General features: G+C 40.1%; 2 protein-coding genes across 7 annotated transcripts in view; one reads left to right on the forward strand and one right to left on the reverse strand.

The window, feature by feature from the left end:
* Positions 1-1312, reverse strand: part of pkp4 (plakophilin 4) — a 74641-nt gene extending 73329 nt beyond the window's left edge. Inside the window, exon 1 of the mRNA XM_029458642.1 lies at positions 1175-1312. The gene's annotated coding sequence lies outside the window, so the exon portion shown is untranslated. The remainder of the gene's footprint in view (positions 1-1174) is intronic.
* Positions 1-26004, forward strand: part of LOC115026059 (coiled-coil domain-containing protein 148-like) — a 26970-nt gene continuing 966 nt past the window's right edge. The window contains exons 1-14 of one of the 6 annotated variants that reach the window (XM_029458650.1): positions 1-21; positions 2586-2674; positions 3113-3234; positions 5337-5440; positions 7005-7096; positions 7212-7363; positions 9129-9224; positions 9369-9550; positions 10046-10184; positions 13665-13871; positions 21563-21703; positions 24390-24508; positions 25539-25656; positions 25811-25945. In XM_029458650.1, the coding sequence (XP_029314510.1) occupies positions 2620-2674; positions 3113-3234; positions 5337-5440; positions 7005-7096; positions 7212-7363; positions 9129-9224; positions 9369-9550; positions 10046-10184; positions 13665-13871; positions 21563-21703; positions 24390-24508; positions 25539-25656; positions 25811-25945 (1662 nt within the window). In that variant the 5' untranslated portion in view covers positions 1-21; positions 2586-2619. Of the gene's footprint in view, positions 22-614; positions 642-707; positions 783-1252; positions 1390-1464; positions 1528-1616; positions 1742-2585; positions 2675-3112; positions 3235-5336; positions 5441-7004; positions 7097-7211; positions 7364-9128; positions 9225-9368; positions 9551-10045; positions 10185-13664; positions 13872-21562; positions 21704-24389; positions 24509-25538; positions 25657-25810; positions 25946-26004 lie in introns of those variants that run through there. The other 5 variants (XM_029458647.1, XM_029458646.1, XM_029458649.1 and 2 more) reach the window with 5 other exon arrangements.

Here is a 26004-nt window from a genome sequence, read left to right on the forward strand (position 1 = left end):
TCTTTCACGTGATAATAGAGGGTATGAGACTTGACCTTTGGTGAAAAGCCATCATAACAAAATGTATTACTGCTTCTTCAATCTCTTGTGTTTCTCCTGTTTTAGTCAGACTTATACATGGCACAAAGGGATTTGTGGAAAATGGTAAATTCTCTATTCCCCTTGCAATGGCTATTCTCACGCTGAGATTATAGTGACAGTTCATACAAACAAGTAGCCTACTTGGTTAGAAATATGATTTGAAGACTGAGTAAAAGGCTTCAGGTTGTGTGTGAGACAAGTAATGTGCATTTCAAATCAGAACTACTTCTTAAACCAAAGGGGGACAAAGTAATGGACATGTGCCTCATCTAAGGGTACAAATCATGAGTTAGACTACCTAGTGTATTGCCAAAACCGAAAGAATGCTGCACTTAAATGCCTTAGGTGATGTAATTTGACTATTTATTTGATTAGCTTCCGGGGCAATAAAGGTGAGTCCATCTTGTCCTAAAAGCTAGGTTATTATTGCACAATGCAAAAGCAGTGAGACCGTACTGTCACGCTACATGTTGTTAAAAGAAACGCCCCTGCTTAAAATGCAGATTAGGGTAATTAAATATGGCGTAGTTTGAATGTAGCGAGCGAACGTGAGGGTAAAGGTAAGCTTATCTTGCGGGAGCAGCGAGTCGGGATCTCCGCCCCTCGCCGACCTCGCATTCCTGAGATTCCCACACTCTAAGCTCACCTGCATTTCCCTTCACTACTCAACAAAACGCTCTCAAGGACAATATAAGAGAGAAGTGAGCTTTTTGTGGTACCGGAAAACTAACGCCGAAACACTTTCTGTACGTTAGCCCGCTAAGTTTAAATCCCAACGCTTTGGCATCGAGGTTAGCGCATGAAGGTCCTTCAAAGGTGTGCGTTGTTGGCGATGACTCGGTCACAAGATCAAGATTAGTGTAGTATTAGATTCTCCCCCCGCTGTGAAGAAGCTTAAATAAGTTTACCTTGTGTCACACACATACGATAAAAAGCTAACACTTTCTTTACACAGCGAATTCAAGACTTTCTGAGTTGAAGTTGCAGTCCATACCCTCCTGCCTTGCGCACAGATGCTTTTATTTTTTCCCTACGTTTTCCACCCAATTATTCTGCAGTTAGTTAAGGAGCGGAACAAAAATTAATTAAATACCTTGGGAAGACTGTTGTTCCGCTGGTTGAGCTGCGGCTCGGATCTACATTGGAACATGTAACTTCATCGGTAAAGTCCCGTCGTTTAGTCCCATGCATGTGGAAGAGTGAAACGCGCCTCCATAGTCGTGAAGAAGAAGACGACCCTCCGCTGCTTCCACCAGCAATCCCAGGCAATGCGAGCGTGCATGACGTCAGTGGGAATGTGGGAAAGCAGTGCGTACTCCTGATTGGTTGCGATGGGAGCAGAGGGCGTTCCATAGGAGGTTCTCAGTGTTGAATTAACCAATGACAGTATAGATGATAGTTTCCTTGGTTACATTTTTGTCACTGTACAGAGAGGGATAACACAAGGTAAGCTAGGGTTCAGGGGGTTAAATGTTTATTTTACTCGCATAGCAAAGCGTGGATACGTGTCGTGTGTGTTGAATTTAGTTATATTACGAGGCTCTGTAAAACGTAGCAGTGTTCAATGTTTGTCATATATTCCATTTGTCTGACTTCACTTTAGACCTTGTTAGCGTTAGCTAAGTGACGAGATAATAAACAACCGCTCCAGTTCCTTTTTGTAAGTGGGTTTAAGTTTAAGTTTGTGTGCCCCAGTATTATTGTTTAACTATTGGGCTGCAACCAACTATTATCATTTTTTTTTATTGAGTAACTTGTGAACATTGCTTATCACCATTTGATTGAATTGAGTTGAGTTGTTTCACTTGCTTGATTTGTCCAAAACAACACTAACATATTCAAAGGTAGGCCTCTCTGTTTACTATCATAGTGGACCAGAAAATATATTCACATTTGAAAAGCTATAACTAAGGAATTTAGTGTATTTTTGCTAGTACTACATGCCCCTCTCAAGTATGGACAATAGTCAACTGCTAATGTTAGGCTGCTATTATGTCCCGGATCCTTACCTTAGCTTGACATTTGATGTTGATGTATGCAAAATAGTAATCTAGCTCTGTGTTCTATGTCCGCTAGAGACGTGAGCAAGACATTTCAATTGTCTTTAATGGATCCTATAGAGAGCATCAGTTTTCATTTCAGTCATAGATCAATTCTGCTCCTGCACATGTACTTTACATATTGTACAGTTCAACTGACACAATGCCTGTGTTGCCAGACTTTTTCAAAGCTTAATTCAGAGTTGTTCAGTGGCATACCTGATCACATCGTCCCGTGTCCCCTCTCAAACGTTATTGTGAGAGTTGACTCATGTTCTATCAATGTAATGCAGACCTTGATGGCAAATGTTGTTTTTTGTTTTAGGCTTTTGGTGTGTAGTCCTTTTATTAATTTGAATGACCCCACTAAAGCCAGGTACCTGGCATCAACCAGAACATCAACATGTTTTGCAAAACCTCTTTATTTTTCACATGAAGTGAGTAATTTATGTCTTTATTTTGCAGGCACTGTAGTGCATACATATAGAGCTCTGCGGTGATGAGTGGAAGGGATCTGCATGCGTTCATTACAAACTTCAGAGCAGAAGATGTGGGTAAGTCAGCAGAAACTGGGCCTGAAACAATGCTGACCTGTGATATAGTGGCCCCATTGATCTGTTGAACAGATTTGACCTGAAATCCTTGTGTTGAATTCCCCAGGTGGTAAGTCTTTTGCCAGAGGCAGCATTGCTTGTATTTATTCACCTGCTTCTTTGAGTCACAGCTGAACTGCTTAAAAAAAACTGTCTGACACAGTTAGTTTGCTCACTTTACCCCCCCCCCCCCCCCACACCGTTACCCCCCCACCTCCCCCAGTCATTTCCGAATTACCCATACAATCCATTATCGCTGCTGTTCCTCTGTCTTTACCTCTATTTTATTTCTTTGCTGAAGTCAGCATAATGACTTAACTTCAGACATTAAAAGTGATGAGATTTTCAACAATTCCAATGATCCTAATTCAGCCATATCATTTGCTTTCATTCATGCAGAAAAACTGACACTGCGGATGAAAAACGGTCTTGGCAGCTCAAAGTACAAACCGGCTGAATACAAAAGACTAAAAGCCATCGTTGATGCCAAACGCCTGGAGTCTGATCTAATTGGATTAAAGGTAAAAATTTGGTTGTTATCAATATCGTGCCTGTGCTTAAAACATCACTTTTATTATAAAATCCATTCTTGTTACATTTAATAACATGTTTATTCAAGAGCAAATGAAGAAGAATATGCATAGTCATTTAACCCTGAGTAGAGCGAAAAGTTAATGCTACGGGCAATTGAGATAAGGCTGTTAGACCTGCGGTGTTTTAATTGGTAAAGCCTTTTAGTATCATTATGCTTGCTCCTTCCAATCTGGCTCTCTGCATAACCTAGATAAGACCGACTATGTTCACATTCGGTCGCCCTGCTGAAAGGCAAGCTTTCTAAGCATCTTGCATTGGTGATGTGATGGAGGGTAAATAAATGGTCACGAGTTGCCTCAAGCATGGGATCATTTTCTTGCGAGAGACCAGAAGCATCAGTAGATACTAAAATCTTGTTTGTTTTTTTGCCACTTGATAAGATTAATTTTTTCAGTAGCACTGTTATGTACAAAAACATAGAAAAATAACTATTTTTTTAAAGAGCACCACCTTTTTTCATCGAGAAATAATGTGCCTTTTCCATGGAATACATTATGACATGTCACAATGAGCACAGTTGTAAATAATGAAATTAATTAAGGATGAATTCCATTAAGCTGCTGCCGTTTTAGGGTCCTAGGCTGTGAGGGAAATCACTCCTTATTTGCTATATAGTGCACTATATTTACCCTCCGCCATTTTATCTGAGTAAGAAATGTTTGCATGTTATAGTGCCCTGAAAAATGACCACTATGGAACAAAAACGGCACTCCTGTCCATGGCAGGCACACTGCTTTCTGCTTCAATCCCACAATGCCATGCGTCGTAAAAGAATAAACATTACTGTTCTTAGTAACACCCATGCTTCTCTATGACGAGCCAAAATTGTCTGCCGTGAAAAAGGGAGAAAGCGAGAAATGTATATAACACAGTCCACTGTGATACAATGGGGGAGATCCATGAATTTACACAATATCTCTATAGTCAACAGACATTATATTTTATGGTCTTCTGACTAGCAGTGGGGCACCGTAATTTGTAACTATAAAAAAATATTTTTGACTTTGAACTCCGCATTCTCATTTTAGGAGCCCTGAAGGGTTATGTCAGGGATTATGAAAATACACTTTGTTTATTATTATCAAGGTTGTGATTGACTGATAAGAGTTATCTGAAAGGCTTTGAAATTAGATAATCAAACCCGCAAGGCTTGATTAAGAGATAACATACATTTATTTATGTTAGTTATTTTAGTTTATTAAACAGCCAATGCAGATTAAGATCACCTAAGACACGTGGCCTGGAGGAGGCATGGGGGGGGGGGGGGAACTCAATTTGACCTTTGGGCTTTCAGAGCAGCACTTGTTTCAGATTGAGCACTGTAAATTTGAATAGCCTTGCAATTTCGTATTAATATGAAATACATTGTTCACATGGATTAGTTATTTGAGATATTGTTTTGTACAATTATCTGAGCCAGTGGCCTGTGTATAAAAAAACACTGATAGAAGATGAGAAATTGCTGCACGGAGAGTGCTCTGAATGAGGACCTTGTCCTTTCATGATGAAAAAGGAAAACAAATGAGAATAGATTAAGACTTCTGCCTCCCCCCTGTCCAACATGCTTGTCATTCACGTTTCTACTTAATTATTTTAATTTGCTGCTGTTTATTTTGCTTTCATGCTTTAACAGTGATACTGTTTCGGTTGAATTACCTAAGTTTATGAGCCTCTCACAGACACAATAATGCTAATAAAGGCTGAAGCAAATGCCTGTATACAAATATCCCTGATGTGTAGAGAGGAAGGGATCTTATTCTCGATTATACACAAGAAGAATTACCTATTTTATGTTTTGCCATCCTTGGCAACATCATCATTTATTTACTTTAGTTCTTGTGTTTTCCGCTGTGGTCCAGATAATTCATACATTAAAGCCATCACAATTCATGTTTGTCCAAATGAAGTTAATCATTTGTACGAATACCTAAATGTCATGGCTAAAGTGTATCTAAAAGCGATTTGTTTTTTCCATGCTTATTCCAGTTCCAGGGTTTATTCCTGCTGTGCATTAAACCTTGTCTTACAGGTTCAGAAGACTCGTTGTGCAGCCAAGGCAACCAAGGAGAGCTCCATATTACGGCAGCACAGACAGGTGTGGAGCACAGAGTGCCCCAGGCTGCAAAAGGCTGAGTAAGAGCCACCTATTACTCCCTGTCATTATCTGCTGCAGTTTTCTGGATCTGCTATTACACCACGCAACCATTCCACTTAAGCTCCATTGAGCCCAGACAGGACCCTGCACGAAAAATTGGGTGTAGAGAAAGAGGGGGGGCGGGGAGGGGGGGGGACAAAAGCCACGAAAGCAAAGAAAATTAGGGACTTTCAGTTTTCTTGCAGAATTAAAGGTTGATAAAAAGAGAGAGAAGTGGAGGGTTTGAGTTGTGTTGGAGGAGGAGATGAGGAGGATACTGAATGGAGAAACACACTCCCTCTGCGTGCAGAAGTGTGGGGCTGGGGCCCCAGTGGTGTCATGCCTTGTGAAGTGAGAAGGGCAGCGCTAGCTCTGGGGTGCAGCTTGTTTGGCTGCGTAATGACTGTGTCTGAGCCACCCAAGGTTAATGATGTACACAATTGTGAGCTTCAGTAATGAGCCTACTCATAAAGAGGTGCCACTGCTTGCAACTCTCTACGCATATATCTAGTTAAAATACCACGGGATTCAAAAGCCACCTTGGCAAATGGTAAAACAGGAAGATGTCTCTATGGTTACTTTCTTTATTCACAATCATGTCAACCCCCAGGCCAGTAAGTAACAAGTAAACAGTCTCTGCAGCACCCTCCGTAGTTGTGTTAGTGTGATTCTGCCCACAGCAAGACATTATGTTCCCAATTTTTGGGAAAGATTCTTCCAGTCGAGTTTGAGATAGTGTGTGTGTGTGATAGTCAAATGGAAGGATAGAGCTGTTCCTCATCCTACCCACATGTCTCCAAAAACTAATCATAGCAGTAGACTGCAGTGGTGGAAAGTAACTAAATATGTTTATTTTAATACTGTACTTAAGTACAATTTTAAAGTACTTTCATTTGAGTTTTTTGTTTTAATTTAAATTTATTTCACAGTTGTAGTCATTAGTTAGTTTGCAGATTCAGATTATGTACACCTAAAATATAATCAACAATTAAATGATGATTATGATGTATACATTACAGTGATGCTTACACATCAAGGCATCAATAATATTAATCCGTTGTTATAAATATTATTCTGTACTGGGATAATTTGGATAATGAGTGTTTTTAATTTTGTTAAATTAAGTATATTTTCATGCTAATTCTTATCTACTTTTACTTAGGTAAAATATTAAATGCACACTTGTAGAGTACTTCTTCCATCACTGCTTGTATGTATTCAATAAGGAGAATGCTAGGTCCTCTCGTAGCTGCATTATTGCCTTGGAAATTTGGTCCATTGATTTTCACTGTTGTTATATTTGATGTTGATCTAATGGGGAGCAAGCAAACAGTAGGTTAGTTTGCTGAGGGGGGGGGGGGAACCCAAATGCAACAAGACCTTAGCAATCCTCCTAGCTATGTATAGATCTCCCTCAAATGATGAGTTTATTTGCTCTTTTTCCCCATCAAACATTTAAACCAAGGGTTATCTCATGTTGTATTATGTTCATTGCTTATTGTTGGCTAAATGAACTAACGTGGTTTTATTCAACACAGTTTTTCCCTTTCTCTAATGAAACAGGGAGAAGGCTGAGAAAGACATCCAGGGTTTTCTAGAACAGATCAGGCCAAATGATAGGACAGATACTGGCATCTTCTCACTTCAAGAGTATGGTAAACAACACACTCTTTTAGAATTGTAATATTGACTGTATCTCCATCAGTATCTGCTGTTTATACATTCTATACTAATATGTATCCTTCTATGTATGTCTATGTTGGGGTTTAGGGCTGCTCCTAGAGAGGGAGCGGGAGGCATTCAGGAGAGCCACGGTGGAGCCCGTTTATCAGCTCAAAGATGATCTGCGCTTCAGACTGGGTGAAGTTAAACATCAGCTGCTCACTGCCCATCAATCACACTGGGAACAAGTGATACAACAGGTACCTGTGTGATATAAAATAAAGATGGATGTCCACAGTGACAAAAGAGCTTAATTTGTGGAAAGATAGCAGAGTGACAATATTTCTAAATCTGTCTCAGAAAAACAGACTTATAAAGTCTTTTGCTGCACCTGGTTTTCAAAATAAAATGGTTCAGCTTTAGAGAATTTGCATCTTACAGTAGTAGGCGAACTATTTGGCAGTCTTTTATCCCGTCAGTGCCGATGAATCTTAGCTATGCTCACTCTCTGCAGGTACCAAAACAGTGGGTCCTGCACATCCAACAGAAGTTTAAACTCTCATGACTGTTCACACAATGATCTCAGCTTGCACACAGAGTCATATTCCCTGTCCTTGAATCTCTTGTTTGTTAGATATCCACACTCCCGAAGTCACCAAGTCTGCCTTTGACTCACAGAGGCTTTTTGCGAGCTCTAGAGATGAATGGCGAGATTAGGGAGTAAGCAGGGGTCTTTAAAGACAGACCATACTTGGAATGAACCGTCTGCCAACCATTTTGTCTCCTCTGTGTGGCTTACTCATGGTTGTTTCTTTCCCATGACCCCCTCTACTCTCGCTGGCCCACAGCCCCTAGAAACCTGATTGCATGTGCACAATAGGACAACCCCCCCGTCTGCATACACACACACACACACACACACACACACACACACACACACACACACACACACACACAGACACACACACACACACACACACTCACACACAGCCACGATACCTCAGCTTTTTGTCTTTTTGTCTTATTTCACCACGTTACTTTACTCTCTGACTCTCTGAGATCCTTATAATATAATATATATAATAACACTTCCTTCCAAAGATTCTGAAGAAAACAGGCACTGTGTTAAACGCTACTTCATAAAAGGGAATCAAAAGGTACAATAAGAGGGACAATCACCACATAGCCAAGTTACCGGCTGTTTAAGAGTGTGAATTATTTTGTCACCATACATTATCACGTTTCCACCATTCTCTAGATTTGAGAGGGAAGTTAAAGCTGAAACTATAACAATTGCACTAATTGCAATTAGTTTATATTAGTTTATATTAATAATAATAATAATGGTCCAACAGTATTTCTGCTAATCATTCATTTTGTGCAGGTGTCAACTAGATAAACTAAGAGAATATCACCATCCATATACTGCATCTCTCAATGCTGAATTTCTTTGCTATCTTTGGCTATATTTAGTTAATTTACAGAAGGGGTCTTCCATTCATCTGCAAATTGGTACTAAACAATACTACTAATGGTATGAATACAAATAGCTACTTCCATTTGAATTGTAATGTCTCTGAAACAGAGACACCGGCCCAATTATTTGATAGACATCGTCTCCATTTCTAAATAGCTGTTTGCTTCCTTCAGATATTTGGCCTCTTGGGAAATAAACAGTTACTGATTACTTCCTATTACTGAATCATTCTGATGATGAATGTTTCTGAATCAACAGGGGGGACCTCAGTTCAACCGGTACTGTTAATTTGATCAGACGCAGCATGATGAGTCGGTAGAGAGTGTTACAGGCGTCTGCTCTGTGTATCCCTACACTCGCAGATTTGTTTAGGCTGTAAGCATTATTGGTATTAGAGGAATTCCTGGATAGGCAGAGCCTGACGTGGAACTACGTGAAACAATTTAATCCATTTAATAATAAAATGAAAATAAAGTCAAACTATGCTACAGTAGTGATTGTTTTCTACGCCTGTATTTCAAAGAACTGTTTCATCTTTGAATCACCAGATAAACTTTGTGAAGGACCAGCAAGATGACATAACTGCAACACTTGATGCAGAGTACCTGGCATTGGAGGAGGAGATCATTGGCTTTGGCTTAGAGGTACATTTCTCCCTGCTGATCTAGATATCCTCCATCTATTTAATCAAAATTGTGATCGGAAAGTGATCGCTACAGTGTATCACCAAAGCAAATGTCTAAATATTTCATTATATATGTCAAAGATTGTCACGTTGTCCTCCCCAGAAATATCTGACTAGTACGTCAGATAATCTGGTGAAAATGGAAAACTATCCAGAGGAGGTTTTGGATTCAGACTGCCCTTACCCAGAGCTGAAGGACTCTCTGATCCAGGCCTTCCACTCCCTGTTAGAAGGTTACCAGAGCAGGCTGCAGAGTCTCAAAGATGAACTGCAAAGAAGTGACAGGTAGGACAACTAAAGCTCAGCGTTGCTTCTTTTCATAAATCTGAGTGCTTACACATCGGTCGATTTTGGAAGCTAATATGGAATACATGTATGACGACACATATCTCACTCAGTCTTAATAGAAATAGGCTTTTAATGGATTTCAGCCCGTACATTTGGATAAATACAAGTATACGTAGGCAAAGCTCCAGGGGAAAGATTACAAACTCAGCAGGACACCAGCAGCATATAGGCACAGTCACTTCACTCCTCAGAAGCCAGCTGTTAAAATAGTATTTCTCCCCAGGAGGTTGATTATATCAGTGCCTCTTGATTTGTATTTCCATATGGTCACTATAAAGCACTGTCAGCTTCTATGAGCAGTATGCAATTTATAATTGTGTACCCTTTTTTTAGAAGTATGTTAAGTGAAACGAAGGAAGGGGGACATAGTGTTGTAGTATTTTTTTATTTTGCTTTGTGGACATGTATTTTCTGGGTTGGAATCTGTTTCAGGTTCTGTGGCTGGTGTGCAGATGAACACCAACGCTTCCAGTTCACCTTGTCTCACTACACTCAAGATGCATCCAACCACAGGGGACTCTACATGGACATGCTGCAAAGACTCTTCCCTGAGAAAACTAGACAAGAGCTGGTCAGTACTAACTTTGAAAAAGAAAAAGAAAATAGATTTAGTTGCATATTAAATAGGTCAACTTAGTTTATCAAAGATGCGATGCATGCATGGACAGTAAATACACATGCATACACACACTAGTCACCTGAACATACACACACTAGTCACCTGAACATACACACACACGTACATAACATACTGATTTATACTGAGAGTGGTGGAAGAAGTACTCATGTATTTTACTTAAGTAAAAGTAGTAATACTACAGTGTAGAAATACTCTGTTACAGGTAAAAGTCCTGCATTCAAAATGTTATTTAAGTAAAAGTACAAAAGTATTAGCATCAAAAGATATAATTAAAGTACCAAAAGTAAAAGTACTCATCACGCAGAATGTTCCATTTTTACATAACATATATCATATTAGTGGATTATTCTTATTATTGATGCAATAATTACCTTTTGACATGTAGTGGAGTAGAAGTATAAAGTAGCAGAAAATGGAAATACTCAAGTATTACAGTACTTGAGTAAATGTACTTAGTTGCTCTCCACCACTGGTTACTGATAGACCTTTTGAAGAAACTGGCATTCATCAGCAACATTTGTCATCATCCAATAATTGTTCAGGTTATGTTTCAAGCAAAAACAGCAAACATTTGCGGGTTTGAGGCTCTCAAATGTATTGAGAAAAATAATCGCACAATTACATTCACTCCTTGAAGCTGTCAGTACAATCCGTCTGATCTTCTGACCACTGAGCAATTGGAGGTTATGTGAATTCATCCTGTGGGATCGATCTTGGCCACTACTGCCCACTGGTCCTTTAAAAAAAAAAAAAATTCTCCATGACTATACTACCCTAAACAAACACATACATGCCCACTTCAGGGGCTGGACACACACATGCACTGTATATTGATTCCCTTCCACTCGTGTAACTTCCTTCCCCTGTCTGCATCATCCCTGCAGTGTGAGTCCCAGACTCCCTGATCAATGTAGCTCTGCAGCCTGTGCTGAGCAGAGACACACAGATAAGTCTGCACAATGAGGCGCTCAGCACGCTGCAGGATGTGCCATGTCACCCACTGTGGACAACTCGCTCACGCCACCAGCTAGCATCGCCATGACAACCGCCTGGCGTGCTCTCCTCCCTCACCCGCACCCAGAGACCTGTCCTCGTATTAGTTCCAGCTGGGTGCTGCATTTAGAGCTGTGATCGTTCAGCCTTTGGGGGAGAGGTCGCCAGAAGAAGAGATGTGTTTCTCAACAGTTCTCCACTCTTCCTCTAAGACAGGCCCAGTGTTAACGGGCTCCACCTAATTCAGCTTTCATAATTAAACTGGCTTGCAGGCAGGGGATAATCAGTGTGAACTACAGCTTGAGTTGCTGAATCCCACTGATTAAGTCCATATAAATGCTGTTCTGATATCAGGATAAAACATGTTGATGTTCCTTTCTGTATCTGACATTGATTAGTATCCAGGAAGCTTAAAGGATGGTCCCCTAGTTGAAGGGAGCTCTGTACCTACATTTTTGTCTCGATTTTTAGAAATATAGTGACAAAACAAAGAATCCTGTCTGTTCAGCAGAAGCCTACTTTGGGAAGACATTTCTCTCATATTTGTTGTGGGAAAAATAATTCCCATTCCTCTTGCAGACGGTCGATTGGAGAATCTATAGTTAGAATTGTTTCTATCATGGCTTTAGCCCTAAGCCCTTCTTAAGGTGATTTTTCACCTCATAGCGTTGAAAGCTGCCCCTTTTTTGTTTGAGCCTTCATATTGATAGCATTATTCTCTGTTGCTTATTCATCGTCTTTAATACTAATGCAAAATACAACACTTCTTTTTTTAAAGCTGCAAAACTGGTGTGACATATTAACACAGTTAAATGGTTTGTGCAGTGAGTCCGCTGATTTGAAAATTCTCACACTTTTTGTATGCAAGATCGAGAAGAAAGTTTGAGAACACAACTTTTTGTAGGAGTTTTACTTTATTCTTTACAATTGTGATTGCAGTTTCTGTATTTGATCCTGCAGAGAAATATCCAAAGGAAACAAATGGAACAGAAGCACAGGGTTTAGAGAGCTACATTAGTGACATTTACTTACGTTTCTCTCGTGGCTGTTTTCCTGACCTTCAACTACAATCCAAGTACATATCACTATCTCAGCAAAGAGCCTCTTTATATTGTACGTGGAAGTATGTGGACCTGTTTTCTGTGTTCCTTTTGCCCACCTAAAGTAGTATAAATGGATGAATGAACTAGTCTCTCAGGTTTGCTATCAGATGGTGGCAATCCAGCTAGTTTAGATGGGACATCTCCCTCTACTGGATGGGGCTCTTTATTTCATAGTAGTATTTACTCTTTGATGTCCTCTCATAACAAGTAGGCCATTTCATAGTAATGCCCTCATAATGTTTTAGGCAATAGTGGAAATAATTCATACCTCTTATCTTTTCTGACTGTATCTGGGCAGCCGGTTTTATTTTTTTTCTCCTTTTGTGCGACTCAGTCCTCGAGGAAACAACACTCCGCAGAGGGAATGTGGATGCAGCAGAAAAACTAAATGTCGTGCCACTTTAAGTGTGCACTGCAGACACAGTGCAGTGGATGTTTCCACATACATACTGTCGCCAATGTGTTGGTTAAAGTGTATGCATGCCTTCACGTGTGAACACACATTGCAAGCATGTACACACACACACACACACACACACATACACACACATATATATATATATATAAACACACACACACACACACACACACACACACACACACACACACACACACACACACGGTGTTCACGCTCGCTCACAACCACACAAGGAAGGCAAGGGTAGTGAAGGAGAGGACAAGAGAAAGTGAAGAACAAAGGGTGGATCTTCCTCAAGTTCTAAAGTTGTGCATTAATAAAGAGGATTTGCTTGACTGCCTCTGGCACTTCTGTTCCGTTGGCAGGTCTGTCAGCTCACTCATTTTCAATAAAACCAGTCAGCCGTCTAATGCCTTCCCACCGTCAGTTAGCCGCTATTAGCCCATAGATGAATATCATTCCCTCTGTTCCAGTGAAGCAGCCAAGTGATGCAGCCTCTGTGAGCGCTGACACAATGATGAATAGCTACAGGCAGCCCTCACACAGAAAGGAACAGTTTTCCTTCAGGACATTTCACAGCCAGGACAGAGGGAGCGTTTCATACACCAGCAGAGCCAGATCTGACACAGAGTTTTCCCTGTGGCCATCCTGCCATTATTATAGACAGTGTATCATGTAGGGGTGTTTGTGGATTTCTGTTTGTGTGTCATTCATTTTGAATGCACACTATGTATAATTCAGCAGTAATGCACTTCCTATTCATCTTTCGATTTCTACCTTTTTTGGTCAAGCTTATACGGATAACTGATACATTTGACCAACTTAGACGATCAGTAATGCCGTAATTCAGTAATGCGGTAATATAAAATGCTTTCTCCGTGGATGTTGGTCTTCCAGATGGAGCATGAACGTGTGTGGGACTGGCAGCGTTTCACTCAGGCGCAGCTGACAGTGGTGACCCAGCAGTGTCAGCGGGACCAGGAAGAGCTGCTGGCCAGAGCCCTGGTCACCCTGCAGGAGGCGAAACATGCCCACCAGGAGGAGCTGGAGCTCCACAGAGGCCGCCAGCACCAGCAGGACATCTGCTCGCATCTCAGAGAGAAGGTTAGTGTCTGGTATACGTTCACACCAGGAGCTGTCACATTTCAGGAACATTTCCAACTTTATGAGGCGGCACATTTTTATGTTAGCAATTATGCTACAGCTCTGTGCCTCCAACCCATATGTAATCCCTGCAGGCAGTGGATTTATAAGTTTAATATTATACTTCTGCATCTTACCCAGTATGAGCTCTCCGGGGTTTACTTCTTATTTAAAAGGCTCTCAAATCTACTGGTGTAGTGGACATTATGCCGCTGGTTTCCAGTATATATTTAGCATGATATCATTTTCCACCTATCACATGTGTAGATGTGATAGTGATGAGGGACCAGACAGGCCGTAGTGTCTGACTGTCTTGTTGTGTACAGTATATCTGCTGACAAGGCTGCATATTACGCCAGGCTGCCTGACAGCATCTCTCGCTTTAGCTGCCACTTGGGATGGGCTGTGAATGCAAACAAGCTAATAAGGATGGTCTTGCAAACATGACGCTGCTGTCTCTGAGGGGTACTAGTTCACATTCACACAACAAACAAGTTACTCATGTGAACAAATACATGTGTTGTTGATGCAGTGCTGGACAAATTGAATTTGCTTTGTCTGCCAGTTAAAACACAAAATAGTGCTGATGTCCTTTGACGGATTAGATAACAAGAGTCTCTGATGTACAGAGGTAGGGTTTGTGTGGACCATCACTGCTGAGTCTATTTTTGGAAAATAACAGGACATATCACAAAACAGTGGGTAGCAAGCTGGTTTAGTTTTCTTCCATTTCTTTGCAGGAACAAGGTCCTATGCATGCTTCACTGCAACCTGTGGAGTTTGCCTGTGCTTTGCATTAATTAGTAATGTACAAATGTCCCCAGATTTAGTCTATTGGGTTACATTAACTGTAAGCTGGATTTGTACATATGCATTTAATTCATTAACCACATATTCCACTGCATGTGAAGACCATGTATGTTGTGAACTAACAAACCAACAAACCTAATGCAGGGATGAGGTCTCTGGACACAACACTATATGACCCTGCCTGTCCCAGTACAACAGTTGATTTTTCACATCTGTGTCACACTTAAATTCTATTTCCCTATTTAGATATTTTACTAGTCTTTTATTTTAGTGTTTTCATTTCATTTTCTAGCAATCAAACAGTCTCTTTATTTCACAAGCTGCCCCTAACTGTGCAACTTGTAAAACTCTTAAGATAGGACCAGCATCACTCTGATTTACTGAATTGCACCTGATGCCTTACACCAACTCTCTCTCTCTCTCTCTCTCTCTCTCTCTCTCTCTCTCTCTCTCTCTCTCTCTCTCTCTCTCTCTCTCTCTCTCTAAACCTAAAACAAAGGTTGGATTGGAAGACAGAATTGGTTGAAAATGAATGTTTTTTTCCATATGAATGCCTCATCTTCAAGGAGAACGGTTGTGCACTCAAGTACGTGCAATCTGAAGTGGCATTACTCGACTAAACATGCAGAGCTGTAGGCTATATGCTCGAGGGAGAAGAGTGTAAAGGGCACGTTGCTCGGGTTTGGTGTGTATATAGTTAAAATGTATTGATGGAAAAAATACTGGAGGCTCTCTTTAATGTTCAAATGGTCTCACTAGGAGAGAACAACTTAGAATTCCTATGCACCTACAGTTCCTAACAATCAACAGCTTGCAGATTTTTTCACTCTGACTGACATAATGATGTCATGTTGGACAGGTATTTTTCTCCTAACTTCCTTTATTATTATGCAGCTTATTTATTACATTTATATAGACTGTTTTCACTTTATCCTTTCATTCTGTCATTTACTACGGGTGTAAAGTAAAGAAGCAAATTCAAGGGCAATGATCACTTCACATTTGTTTCTGTCAGAATGGAGCAACTTACGATGACTGTGGCATAATAAAGTTGTGTAGGGGAGAAAAGACATCACAGGTTTTTAAAATGGTTTAATATGTTATTCAAGACAGCAGTATTTACCTTCAAGCTCCTTTTTTTTAACTGTATTTTTCAAAACAACAGCAGCTTTTGACTTTCAGTATAGGTGAATCTGAAGCAGAACATAAGCTACACATTTCTGAGTTTTGTTTTCATGGCTCTCTGAGGCAATAAGAAAAAATAAATTCACAAAGACATTTTCATTCCCAAGACTTTTCCACATCCACATGTTTTTGTTTTGTTTATGCAGAGCATGTGCACATAGTTTGTGTGGAGGCTCAGATGGATGCCTGTTTGCATCCAATCTTTCTTTCCACTGCGTTTATCATCCCAGCACAGCGACACAAGATGGATTCTCTCCCCGTTGCATCTGCTTCTTTAATGCTTTGTTTCCTGCAGCTGTTCCTTTTGACCCAAGCAACTCTTCCGACTCTACAGTCATTCACCCCTCTTGAGATCAAATCCCTTTGTACACAATGATATTCCTTATTTACTATGTGTGCTGTATAGGATATGATTTTGTAGAAGGCTGGTGCAATGCAGCCGGAAGGCCACCTCCTAATTGTATCAACATGTATATTTTATGGAGGTCTCATTGTCACCATCGTGGTCCATTATGAGCAGTTCATCCTTAGTCGTTAAACTTTCACCCTGTACACTACGCTTTTCTGCATAGTGTACAGGGTGATTCTGCAGTTGCCAGGGGCTACATGGAAGCTCAACTAAACAAAAAAAAAAAAATAGAAGGTGTCAAGTGTCAGTTGCACATTAACACATTAACACCACCTGTTGCTATTTAGAATTTGTGAAAACTAGTCAGCAAGTGAGCAGAGTTGAAATTGTTAGCTAAAAGTAATGGATAGACACTTCAAATAGTAAGCCAATAGACAAAAAGATGAAATAACTAGCTAATGGTAATGGAAAAACTGTACAAATACCTTTTTTAAGTAATGTATGTTGGTTGTATAAAGAAAATAAAGTAACCACATCCACTTTTAAATTAGTTTATAATCCATTTACAACATCCAAGTGGTGCCAATGAAGAGTTATGAGTTTATGTGATAGGGCTTGGAGTATGTTAGACAAACAAAGATTTGGAACCACGCGTCTAGATGATGCTTTGCAAAATGACAAAAATGAACTAATCAATTTGAGACGCTCTTACAACAGCTTCTACCAATGTTAACTGGTTTAAGCTACTTTATTTACCGATTTAAGAAGATAAAGGACTGCTGTGATGGTACTTGTCGGCTAAGGTAGAACATTTCTTCCGTGTTATGTTTTCTAGCTGCTTTTATGCAAATAAACACCGTCCACCACATCTCATCTTCTCTATGCCTCCATGGGCTCACATGAAAGCACATATTGGTTGTGAGGGAGCAAATGCTGTGCTGTCAGCTCTCTTCTGAGGGACATATAGTAGGAGGAATTCCAAGGTAATTTGATTTCAGAGAGAGCTTGTACCCGTCTGTTTTGGAAAGGGCAAGACTGTCACCAGGCCACAGATTGTTCTTGACAACCACAGATTGGCCATGCAAAGATGGCTGGCTGGATTCATGCGTCTGCTCATATGTGCCATTATTGATCAAAAATCAGTTGTTCAGCTCCAGATGTGATATACGGTATTCTAATTGTATATGGTATGATGAAAAGTTAAATGAAATGGATAATTAGGAGAACCAGTTAACATTTAATGCATGAGATATTCATTCCAAGTTATCTCTGAAAGACAGACTCTTCTTCATCAGCTGTTTGTTCTGCAGTGTTCTGGCTGCAGTAATGAGATGGTATTGTTCTTTGGTGTTACTGTTCATTCAAGCCTTTTATTCTCTCCTTGCTTTAATTTTGCCTCCCACTTACATCTTACTCCCAGTCATGTTTGATGAGCGATTTGTGTTTTCCACATAAGTAAATAAAGCCTGGAGGGATGACAGATTGTTGCAACATGCTCAGGTGGGAAAGGGATGAGCGGCCCAGCAGGACGAGCGACACAACAATGAAAAGAAGAACGATTTTCGCAAGATGGGTGTTTTTTGTTTATGGCGAAATATCATTTTTCATTTCCTGCTCTGCTCTCCATCGCACTCTGCAATATAAACAGCCCTGTTGCACTCAGATAACCGTACACGGCTGTTCAAAAGTTTGCTATCACATGTTATATTGATTTTTTTCTTCTTTCCTTTTATAAAAGTTTAAACCATAGATGAAAATAGTATAATTCAGACACCAAATGTATTATACATTTGAAATAGTTTGGGCCCTAAAAGAATAATCAATAAATGTTGAAAACTTCTGTTTAGTCGATGTCCCATCAGTATTGCATGATAAAGCAAATAACTGTGGAAAAACATTTTTTCCCTTCAAATATCCTTCGGTTAGGAGTTTGTTTTCCAAGAGTGTAAGTGACGCTTGGTCATTATTGAACCACAAGATGTTTTAGAAACCAGTTTTTCTTTGGGCCCTCTCCAGTCTACACTCAGTAGTTAGATTAAATAGGTTTACACAGTGATCTGTCAGTCCATTGTATGTTCAGTTGATATTCCCTGATCCAATTCCAACAGTGCTAACCCTAGAATAACCTTCTATTACTATTGTGAAGTGTTAAGTAACAACAGACCTGTTAATTCCAGTTTGGTAAAGATATTATTGAGCACTTGACACTGAAACAGGAGCCTTTTTTCTATTTAAATCTGCAAAGATTTTGATGCTAAACTTCCATTCTTTTACAAATGACTGGTGATTTCTTCTGTTCTGAGGTATACACTCAGAGGTATCTTTGTCTCTTTCTGCTCTCTCAATTGTCAGTCTTGTTGAACCATTGTACAGCGTTTTATTCTCCATTTATAAAACATAAAAGCCCATGCGAGAATACAGAGTATAGTCATCTCCACCATCTGACTGTACCCGATCATGCTTTTGTGGTAGGAGATTCTAAACTTTGTATGATCTGTGTGCCCTTCCTGCAGTGATTAGTGTATTCTCTCGGTACCGTGTGTTACCTGTGTCGCTGAGTGTTAGTGACAAACAAGTTACCCGTCATCCTCTGCTGGTTCAATGGACACGGTAGAGTCTCAGCAGTTGTCACAGTATGTGGGCCACACATTGTTTCAGCTCTGAGGAGTTAATTGCTTGCATGTGTATAATTTTCCCTTCACCGACATCAAGGAGATTCTCATTGCCCCTGCTATGGAAATGCAAAGAGAAGTGCATAGTTTTATTTGATTATCTCTTAATTTACACTTGCCCCTTTTTAAAAATTCAGTATCATCTCACATGTCATTAATGCCACCGCTGCCACATATGGAGGAGTGGTGCTGTTCTTATAAATACACCAGTCATTCTCTCCGGTTTGCTGCTCTAGTTCACAGCAGTGATATTTGTTCAAGATTAGCATGAGTTCACACCTAATCTGTTTTACTCATCCATCATAAATTTGTTATTAAATGAGCTGCAATGGAAAGTTACAATGAAGGCTGCTGCAACGCCTTCTGACAGAAGACATGTACAGTTATATTAACAAAGGCTTTGAGCAGGCTGCAGTGTGCAGATAAAAAGGCTATCATTCTTTTGTTATTCTGACATCTCTGCAGTCATTTTTGTGCTGCCCTGAAAAAGGATGGTGTCCCATTTCCCTTTGAATTCACAGAAAATGAGATTTCAGTGACAAATTACTGTAGACTGTACATAATGACCATTTTATTCTCTTGTGCTCTCTAAAATGCCTTGCGATCTCTGCCTAAACAAGACAGACATACAAAATCCATTTAGCCCCTGTTGCTCTTACACTGTTCAGTGGGCTGGACGCTTCTTTGACCTTAGGGGACCACTGCAAATTAACTTGCTTTATGAGACTTTGGGAAACCAAAACAAATATAGTGTTATCTGTTCGCATGTTAGTCTGTATGTCTCAAAAAACATGCTTTCCAGACCCACCCAGCAGGTTGTTTTTACGGCCCATCTCAAGGTTCCAAGCATCAAAACACGCAGGTATTTTATCTGGGCCAGGCTGGAGTTTGATGGATGGTTTCATTATGTGCGCTTGTTTTTCTGTATTGTAAGAAAAAAAGAAAAAGCTTCTTTAATTTCATTTTCAGACGGAGAGAAGGAGAGAAAGATAGGTAATGACCAGCTACAACGGCCTTCAGCCGGACTCAAACCAGGGCTGTTGTCATTACCTTACATGGTCAGCTTCTACATTAGAGCCCAACGCCAACAGGACACTCTGAATGGATACTTTAAAATGTGTTTAAACCCTTTATGTGTGCTATCTGAAATAACATCTCGGATCTTTGCAATATTTAACACAAAGCCTAAACACTAATGGAACATAAAGTTTTTATGGTTAGTGTTATACACTACAGGTATTGTTTTTCCTTAGGCCAAAAATAATGTTGCAAGTAAAGATGCCCACTGCACACTTAAGCTTGAAAGTGCTATAGAGGTTTTGCATAGGTCTGGTGTTTAGCTCGAGGCAACTAAAGTATTTATTGGAATCATTACTGTGACCTTTCACGATCACAAGATTATATTACAAAAGGCAATATCAGAATCAATGGCAACACCAACAGGTGAACATTAAACAATAAAGCTCAGTACAAAGGAAAAAGCAGGAGCAGACCACTGCTAAACAGTTATGGTATATGTTACTCATTCACTACTCAAGAATGCTCTTCTGGCTGCAGAAAATTATTCATATTGAACCCAGTATCAGGAAAAATGAGATCTAAATGTCTTCATGAGAGAACATTTAGATTTCTAAAGAAGAGGCATGTTGCATCTCCAGCTTTGACACTGTCAGATGGAAGTGGATTAGAGGCTGGATAGTTTAAAGCCCTCTCTCAAACACACAGCTGCTGCTTTTTCTCAGGCGGACATCAAGTATGATTGACTTGATGATACTTCTGGTGCTAATGTGCGTGACCATGTTAATTTACAGTTCCTTCCAAAGGGGATTCCTAAGCTCTCAGCTGATAGATCTGTGAATCTGTCTGCCTGGTCAGAATGCAACACTCTAATACCCGGCACGCCGCCGCAGAGAGGCAGCTGCATAACGAAACTGTCACTCACTCCCCAGTAAATGTTGGACTGTGTGTGTGTGTGTGTGTGTGTGTGTGTGTGTGTGTGTGTGTGTGTGTGTGTGTGTGTGTGTGTGTGTGTGTGTGTGTGTGTGTGTGTGTGTGTGTGTGTGTGTGTATGTGTGTAAGTGTGTGTGATAAGTTTAGACCGTCTGTTTTCAGACGTCTAGCTGCTTGAGTGAAGATTGCTTTCTCTACAAGCAAGTGAACACACTTTAATAAGAGAAATGTTTGTCAATTTTCTGTCAAAAACAATGTATCTCCATGTTTGATGATTAACGTATTTTCAGATAAGTTTACACGCACTCTTAGTTTCATAAAAGCCCTTCAAACCCAATTGTATAATGACAAAAATACATCATCTTTAAGCTGTTTTATGTCTGACATTCTACACAAAAAAATATTGAATTGCTTCATAAGAACAGCACTCTCCTCACTAGAATAAGTTCTGTTTGTTATAGGGCTCAAACAAAAGGCTTTTCTTTTATAATTCAATGCATTGACGCCTCCTGAGGTGATCTAACACAAAGTGTGACAGGAAGTTTTGACACCTTCAAAAGTTCATGCCACACGTTAGCACAATGGCAGTGGGGCTCAGCTGGTTGTCTCCCTATGAGTTAGTCTTTCAAGACAGCTGTTAGCGGAAAATAACCTGCTTTTTGTTTCTCCCTGGGGTGTATTTGTAGCTGCAGCAGTGGCGGGCTCAGCAGGAGGAGGTGGCGAAGCTGGAAACAACTATAGCGGCGAGACAAGAAGAGGTGGAAGAGGAGAGGCTAAAGAGGGAGCAGGAGAAGGAGGCCGCCATCCGATCACAGCACAAAGACAAAGTAAACCTCATCACACCAATAACAATAAATGTATCATGTTTTTTCTTCTTCCTGCAGCACTATGAATGTGTACAATCACATTTCATTTCATTGTCATTTATAGGATTTCACTCAAATTGTAAGGTTTCTATGTGTTACCATGGAGAAATGGGATACACACAACGTTTGTATTATGATCAAACCAAAAAGTGGAATTAAAACATAAGTGTATAAGCGAGCTCCATACATAAGCATATTATAGTAAATATTCTTTCTAGATGACTGATGGTATTTGTTATCTTGTGCTCACAACATCCACAAGTTGAGTGCATAACTACCTTGGGTGTTATAGAGGGGGATATTTCACATATGCTTCTTTATGCAGGTATCCTCAGCAGGAATGATCTGCTGTATATTTCAATGGACAATGGATATAGATGGGTATAGATGGATATAGATGGATATATATGGGTATAGATGGATATAGATGGTATATATGGGTATAGATGGGTATAGATGGGTATAGATGGGTATAGATGGAATAGATGGGTATAGATGGCTATAGATGGATATAGATGGGTATAGATGGATATAGATGGGTATAGATGTGTATAGATGTGTATAGATGGGTATAGATGGGTATAGATGGATATAGATGGGCTATAGATGGGTATAGATGGCTATAGATGGTATAGATGTGTATAGATGGTATAGATGTGTATAGATGTGTATAGATGGGTATAGATGGGCATAGATGGATATAGATGGGTATAGATGTGTATAGATGTGTATAGATGGGTATAGATGGGTATAGATGGATATAGATGGGTATAGATGGATATAGATGGATATAGATGGGTATAGATGTGTATAGATGGCTATAGATGTGTATAGATGTGTATAGATGGGTATAGATGGGCATAGATGTGTATAGATGTGTATAGATGGGTATAGATGGGTATAGATGGATATAGATGGGTATAGATGGATATAGATGGATATAGATGGGTATAGATGTGTATAGATGTGTATAGATGTGTATAGATGTGTATAGATGGGTATAGATGTGTATAGATGTGTATAGATGGGTATAGATGGGCATAGATGGATATAGATGGGTATAGATGTGTATAGATGTGTATAGATGGGTATAGATGGGTATAGATGGGTATAGATGGGTATAGATGGGTATAGATGGATATAGATGGATATAGATGGGTATAGATAGATGGGTATAGATGGCTATAGATGGCTATAGATGGGTATAGATGGGTATAGATGGGTATAGATGGGCATAGATGGATATAGATGGGTATAGATGTGTATAGATGTGTATAGATGGGTATAGATGGGTATAGATGGATATAGATGGGTATAGATGGGTATAGATGGGTATAGATGGCTATAGATGGCTATAGATGGGTATAGATGTGTATAGATGTGTATAGATGGCTATAGATGGGTATAGATGTGTATAGATGTGTATAGATGTGTATAGATGGGTATAGATGGGTATAGATGGATATAGATGGGTATAGATGGGTATAGATGGGTATAGATGGCTATAGATGGCTATAGATGGGTATAGATGGGTATAGATGTGTATAGATGGCTATAGATGTGTATAGATGTGTATAGATGGGTATAGATGGGTATAGATGGATATAGATGGGTATAGATGGGTATAGATGGATATAGATGGATATAGATGGGTATAGATGGCTATAGATGGCTATAGATGGCTATAGATGGGTATAGATGGATATAGATGGGTATAGATGTGTATAGATGGGTATAGATGGGTTAGGTTTAGATGGAAGTTTATCCATCTTTTATCCATCATATTGGCTCCCAAGCCCTGGGCACACAAATAGCAATGATTTCACTCAAAAGCACCAAATTATATGTGGCACGTCAGCTCCTGCTAAAACCTTTTTGGTGTGTTCTCTCTGAAAATAATATGGCTGAATGCAGACAAAAACAGCCCTGAAAGTTATCTATTTTATGTAGCTGTCTCAACCAAAAACACTTAAGTTAAATAACTTTTAAGTAACGTTTGCATTAGATAAATAAAAACGTATAATCTTTTGGAACATCAGGAGCTCTGTAAAACTATATTACAATGCTATATCCTAAGGCATGTGTTGTTGCAATTATCTGGGTATTATGATCATTACCTCCGGCAAGGAGGATATGTTTTAGATTTGATTTGTTTGTTGTCAGCAAAGTTACAGAAAAATGACTCGCCCAATTCATGAAACCTGGTGGAAGGGGTGTAGCATGGGCAGATACACAAATGATTTTTCCCTTATGGAAACTGAAACTGAGGTCTGAGCTCCACAATGTGTGTGTCTACGAGCATGTGTGTGTGTGTGTGGGAGGGTGTCTTTGTGTCTGACTGTTTAATTAACGCTCTCCTCAGGGGTCTTTTTCCGAGAGCATGAGCAACCTGAGACACTCTGATTAATGAGAGCATTTAGGCTGCATTGGATTTCATATAATTTAGCACAATAGATTGCCAGACATTGAAATATCATCTCATTCTTTCTATTTACACGTATCTGATTCCTGCTCTGTCACAATCAATAGGACATGACGATTTTACAAGTTCGGTGGCAGTCCAATTAGTGGGAGTGTGGCTACTGTTCTTGCGGCTGTTGTTAACTTTTTGTCGTTATTCTTTGTAAATTTGTTGTTTTCCCCCCAGGTCAGGCAGTTTTATTTACAGCAGCAGAAGAGGAGGGAGATGCTTGAGCAGAGGGATCAGGAGAGACTCGCTAATCTGAGGAGCGTCATGGAAGAACAGGCCAGGCGAGATAAAGAGAGGTGAGTGTTGCAGCATGAACAGTTGTTAAAGATAATCCAGAAGTCGAAGAACACATTATTAGCATGGCATGACACGTATTTACCTTTTTGCTTATGGGCTGACAACGTCTTACGCTCTAAAATATACTACAACTACATATTTATGTGTTTTGTTAATGTAACCAATATTAAGCTATGTTACAATTATTGACATGATACTTCACTGTGTCAAAATGAATTTACTGGTCATAGGAAGCACTATCCAGCATGTGAAAGCAGTTGTGCGACATCATCTGCGTCTCTGCAGGAGCTATGTACTTGGGATGTGACGTTTTCGTCACCTTAAAAAGAGCCCTTCATATCTACATAGGGAGCGGGTCTTCTTCCACATAGTCCACTATGTTGCAGGGCCATGTTTCTACAGTTACTCAGAACGGACAAACCAAACTCTTGCTCTAGAGAGGGCCCTTTACGTTACCTGAAGGCCACCGTAGTTCTCGGACACGCTTGTAAAACTGTGCTAACGTCAGCCGCCGCCTGCTCCTAAAGTAGTGTTATAGTGAGGATGGCCTCTAAGTTCAGGCACTTTTAAAGCGACTTGACAGCAGCTGAAAACCTTTGACCTCTAATGGTTTAACTTCTCACCTTGCTGCAGTGGTGTAGAAGTGTTTTCCAGAAACGTTCGCCTAGAGTGAAACACTGCAATTTTAGCCTGGTCTAATACTATTTAGTTTAAAGCCTCCTGTTCTGTATGATGTGCTTAGCATTTCTCTGCAGACGCTCACAGAGACTGGCATTAATATCAGATAATGGTGTTGACATTGGTCGTGAGAATGAACTTGGGCCGGAATAAGAACAGGAATCATGGGGTTGAGGAAAGAGATAAAAAAAAACAGATGATGAGAGAGAAGCTGCTCTCTGGAAGCTCCATAAAACCCTCCACAGCCCGGAGGACTGCTGTGTCAGGAGCGATAGGCAATAATGTTGGTCGTGGCAGAGGAAGAGAGGGGCTGTTACGGTCTGATGTCCACACCCTCTGTGCTCGTTCTAGGGTGCAGTTTCGGGCAGGGATGTTGCGGCGGCGCAGGGAGGAGAGAGAGGTGCAGGAGCACGAGCGGCAGAGGGAAGAAGAAGAGAAACAGAATTGTCTGGAAGTTCTCCGAAACCAGGTGGATCATTATCTGCACATAACCCTCTTTAACCACAAGGGAAGACCTGGACTCATCCTTTTCTGAGTGGAGGCATCAGTGCCACCTTATGGCAGTAAGTAAAAAGACAACTGTATGTTATCACTATAGTAAATGTTCTATTTATTTATATCAGGTTAGTGTGGTGGCAGAGGCAGACCCAGGGAGGATGATGGCAGATACAGAGGCTTGGAGGAGTCGACACTTGAATGTAAAGGAATTTGAGCTCCAAAGGCCTCTCTACAGTATCAACACGTATACAGACTCACAGGTGAGGCTTGATAACATCTACCCTCCTATAACCTTTAGCTTGTCTTTGAATTATTACAA

Source organism: Cottoperca gobio, chromosome 21, assembly GCF_900634415.1.
Source record: "Cottoperca gobio chromosome 21, fCotGob3.1, whole genome shotgun sequence".
Lineage (NCBI taxonomy): Eukaryota > Metazoa > Chordata > Actinopteri > Perciformes > Bovichtidae > Cottoperca > Cottoperca gobio.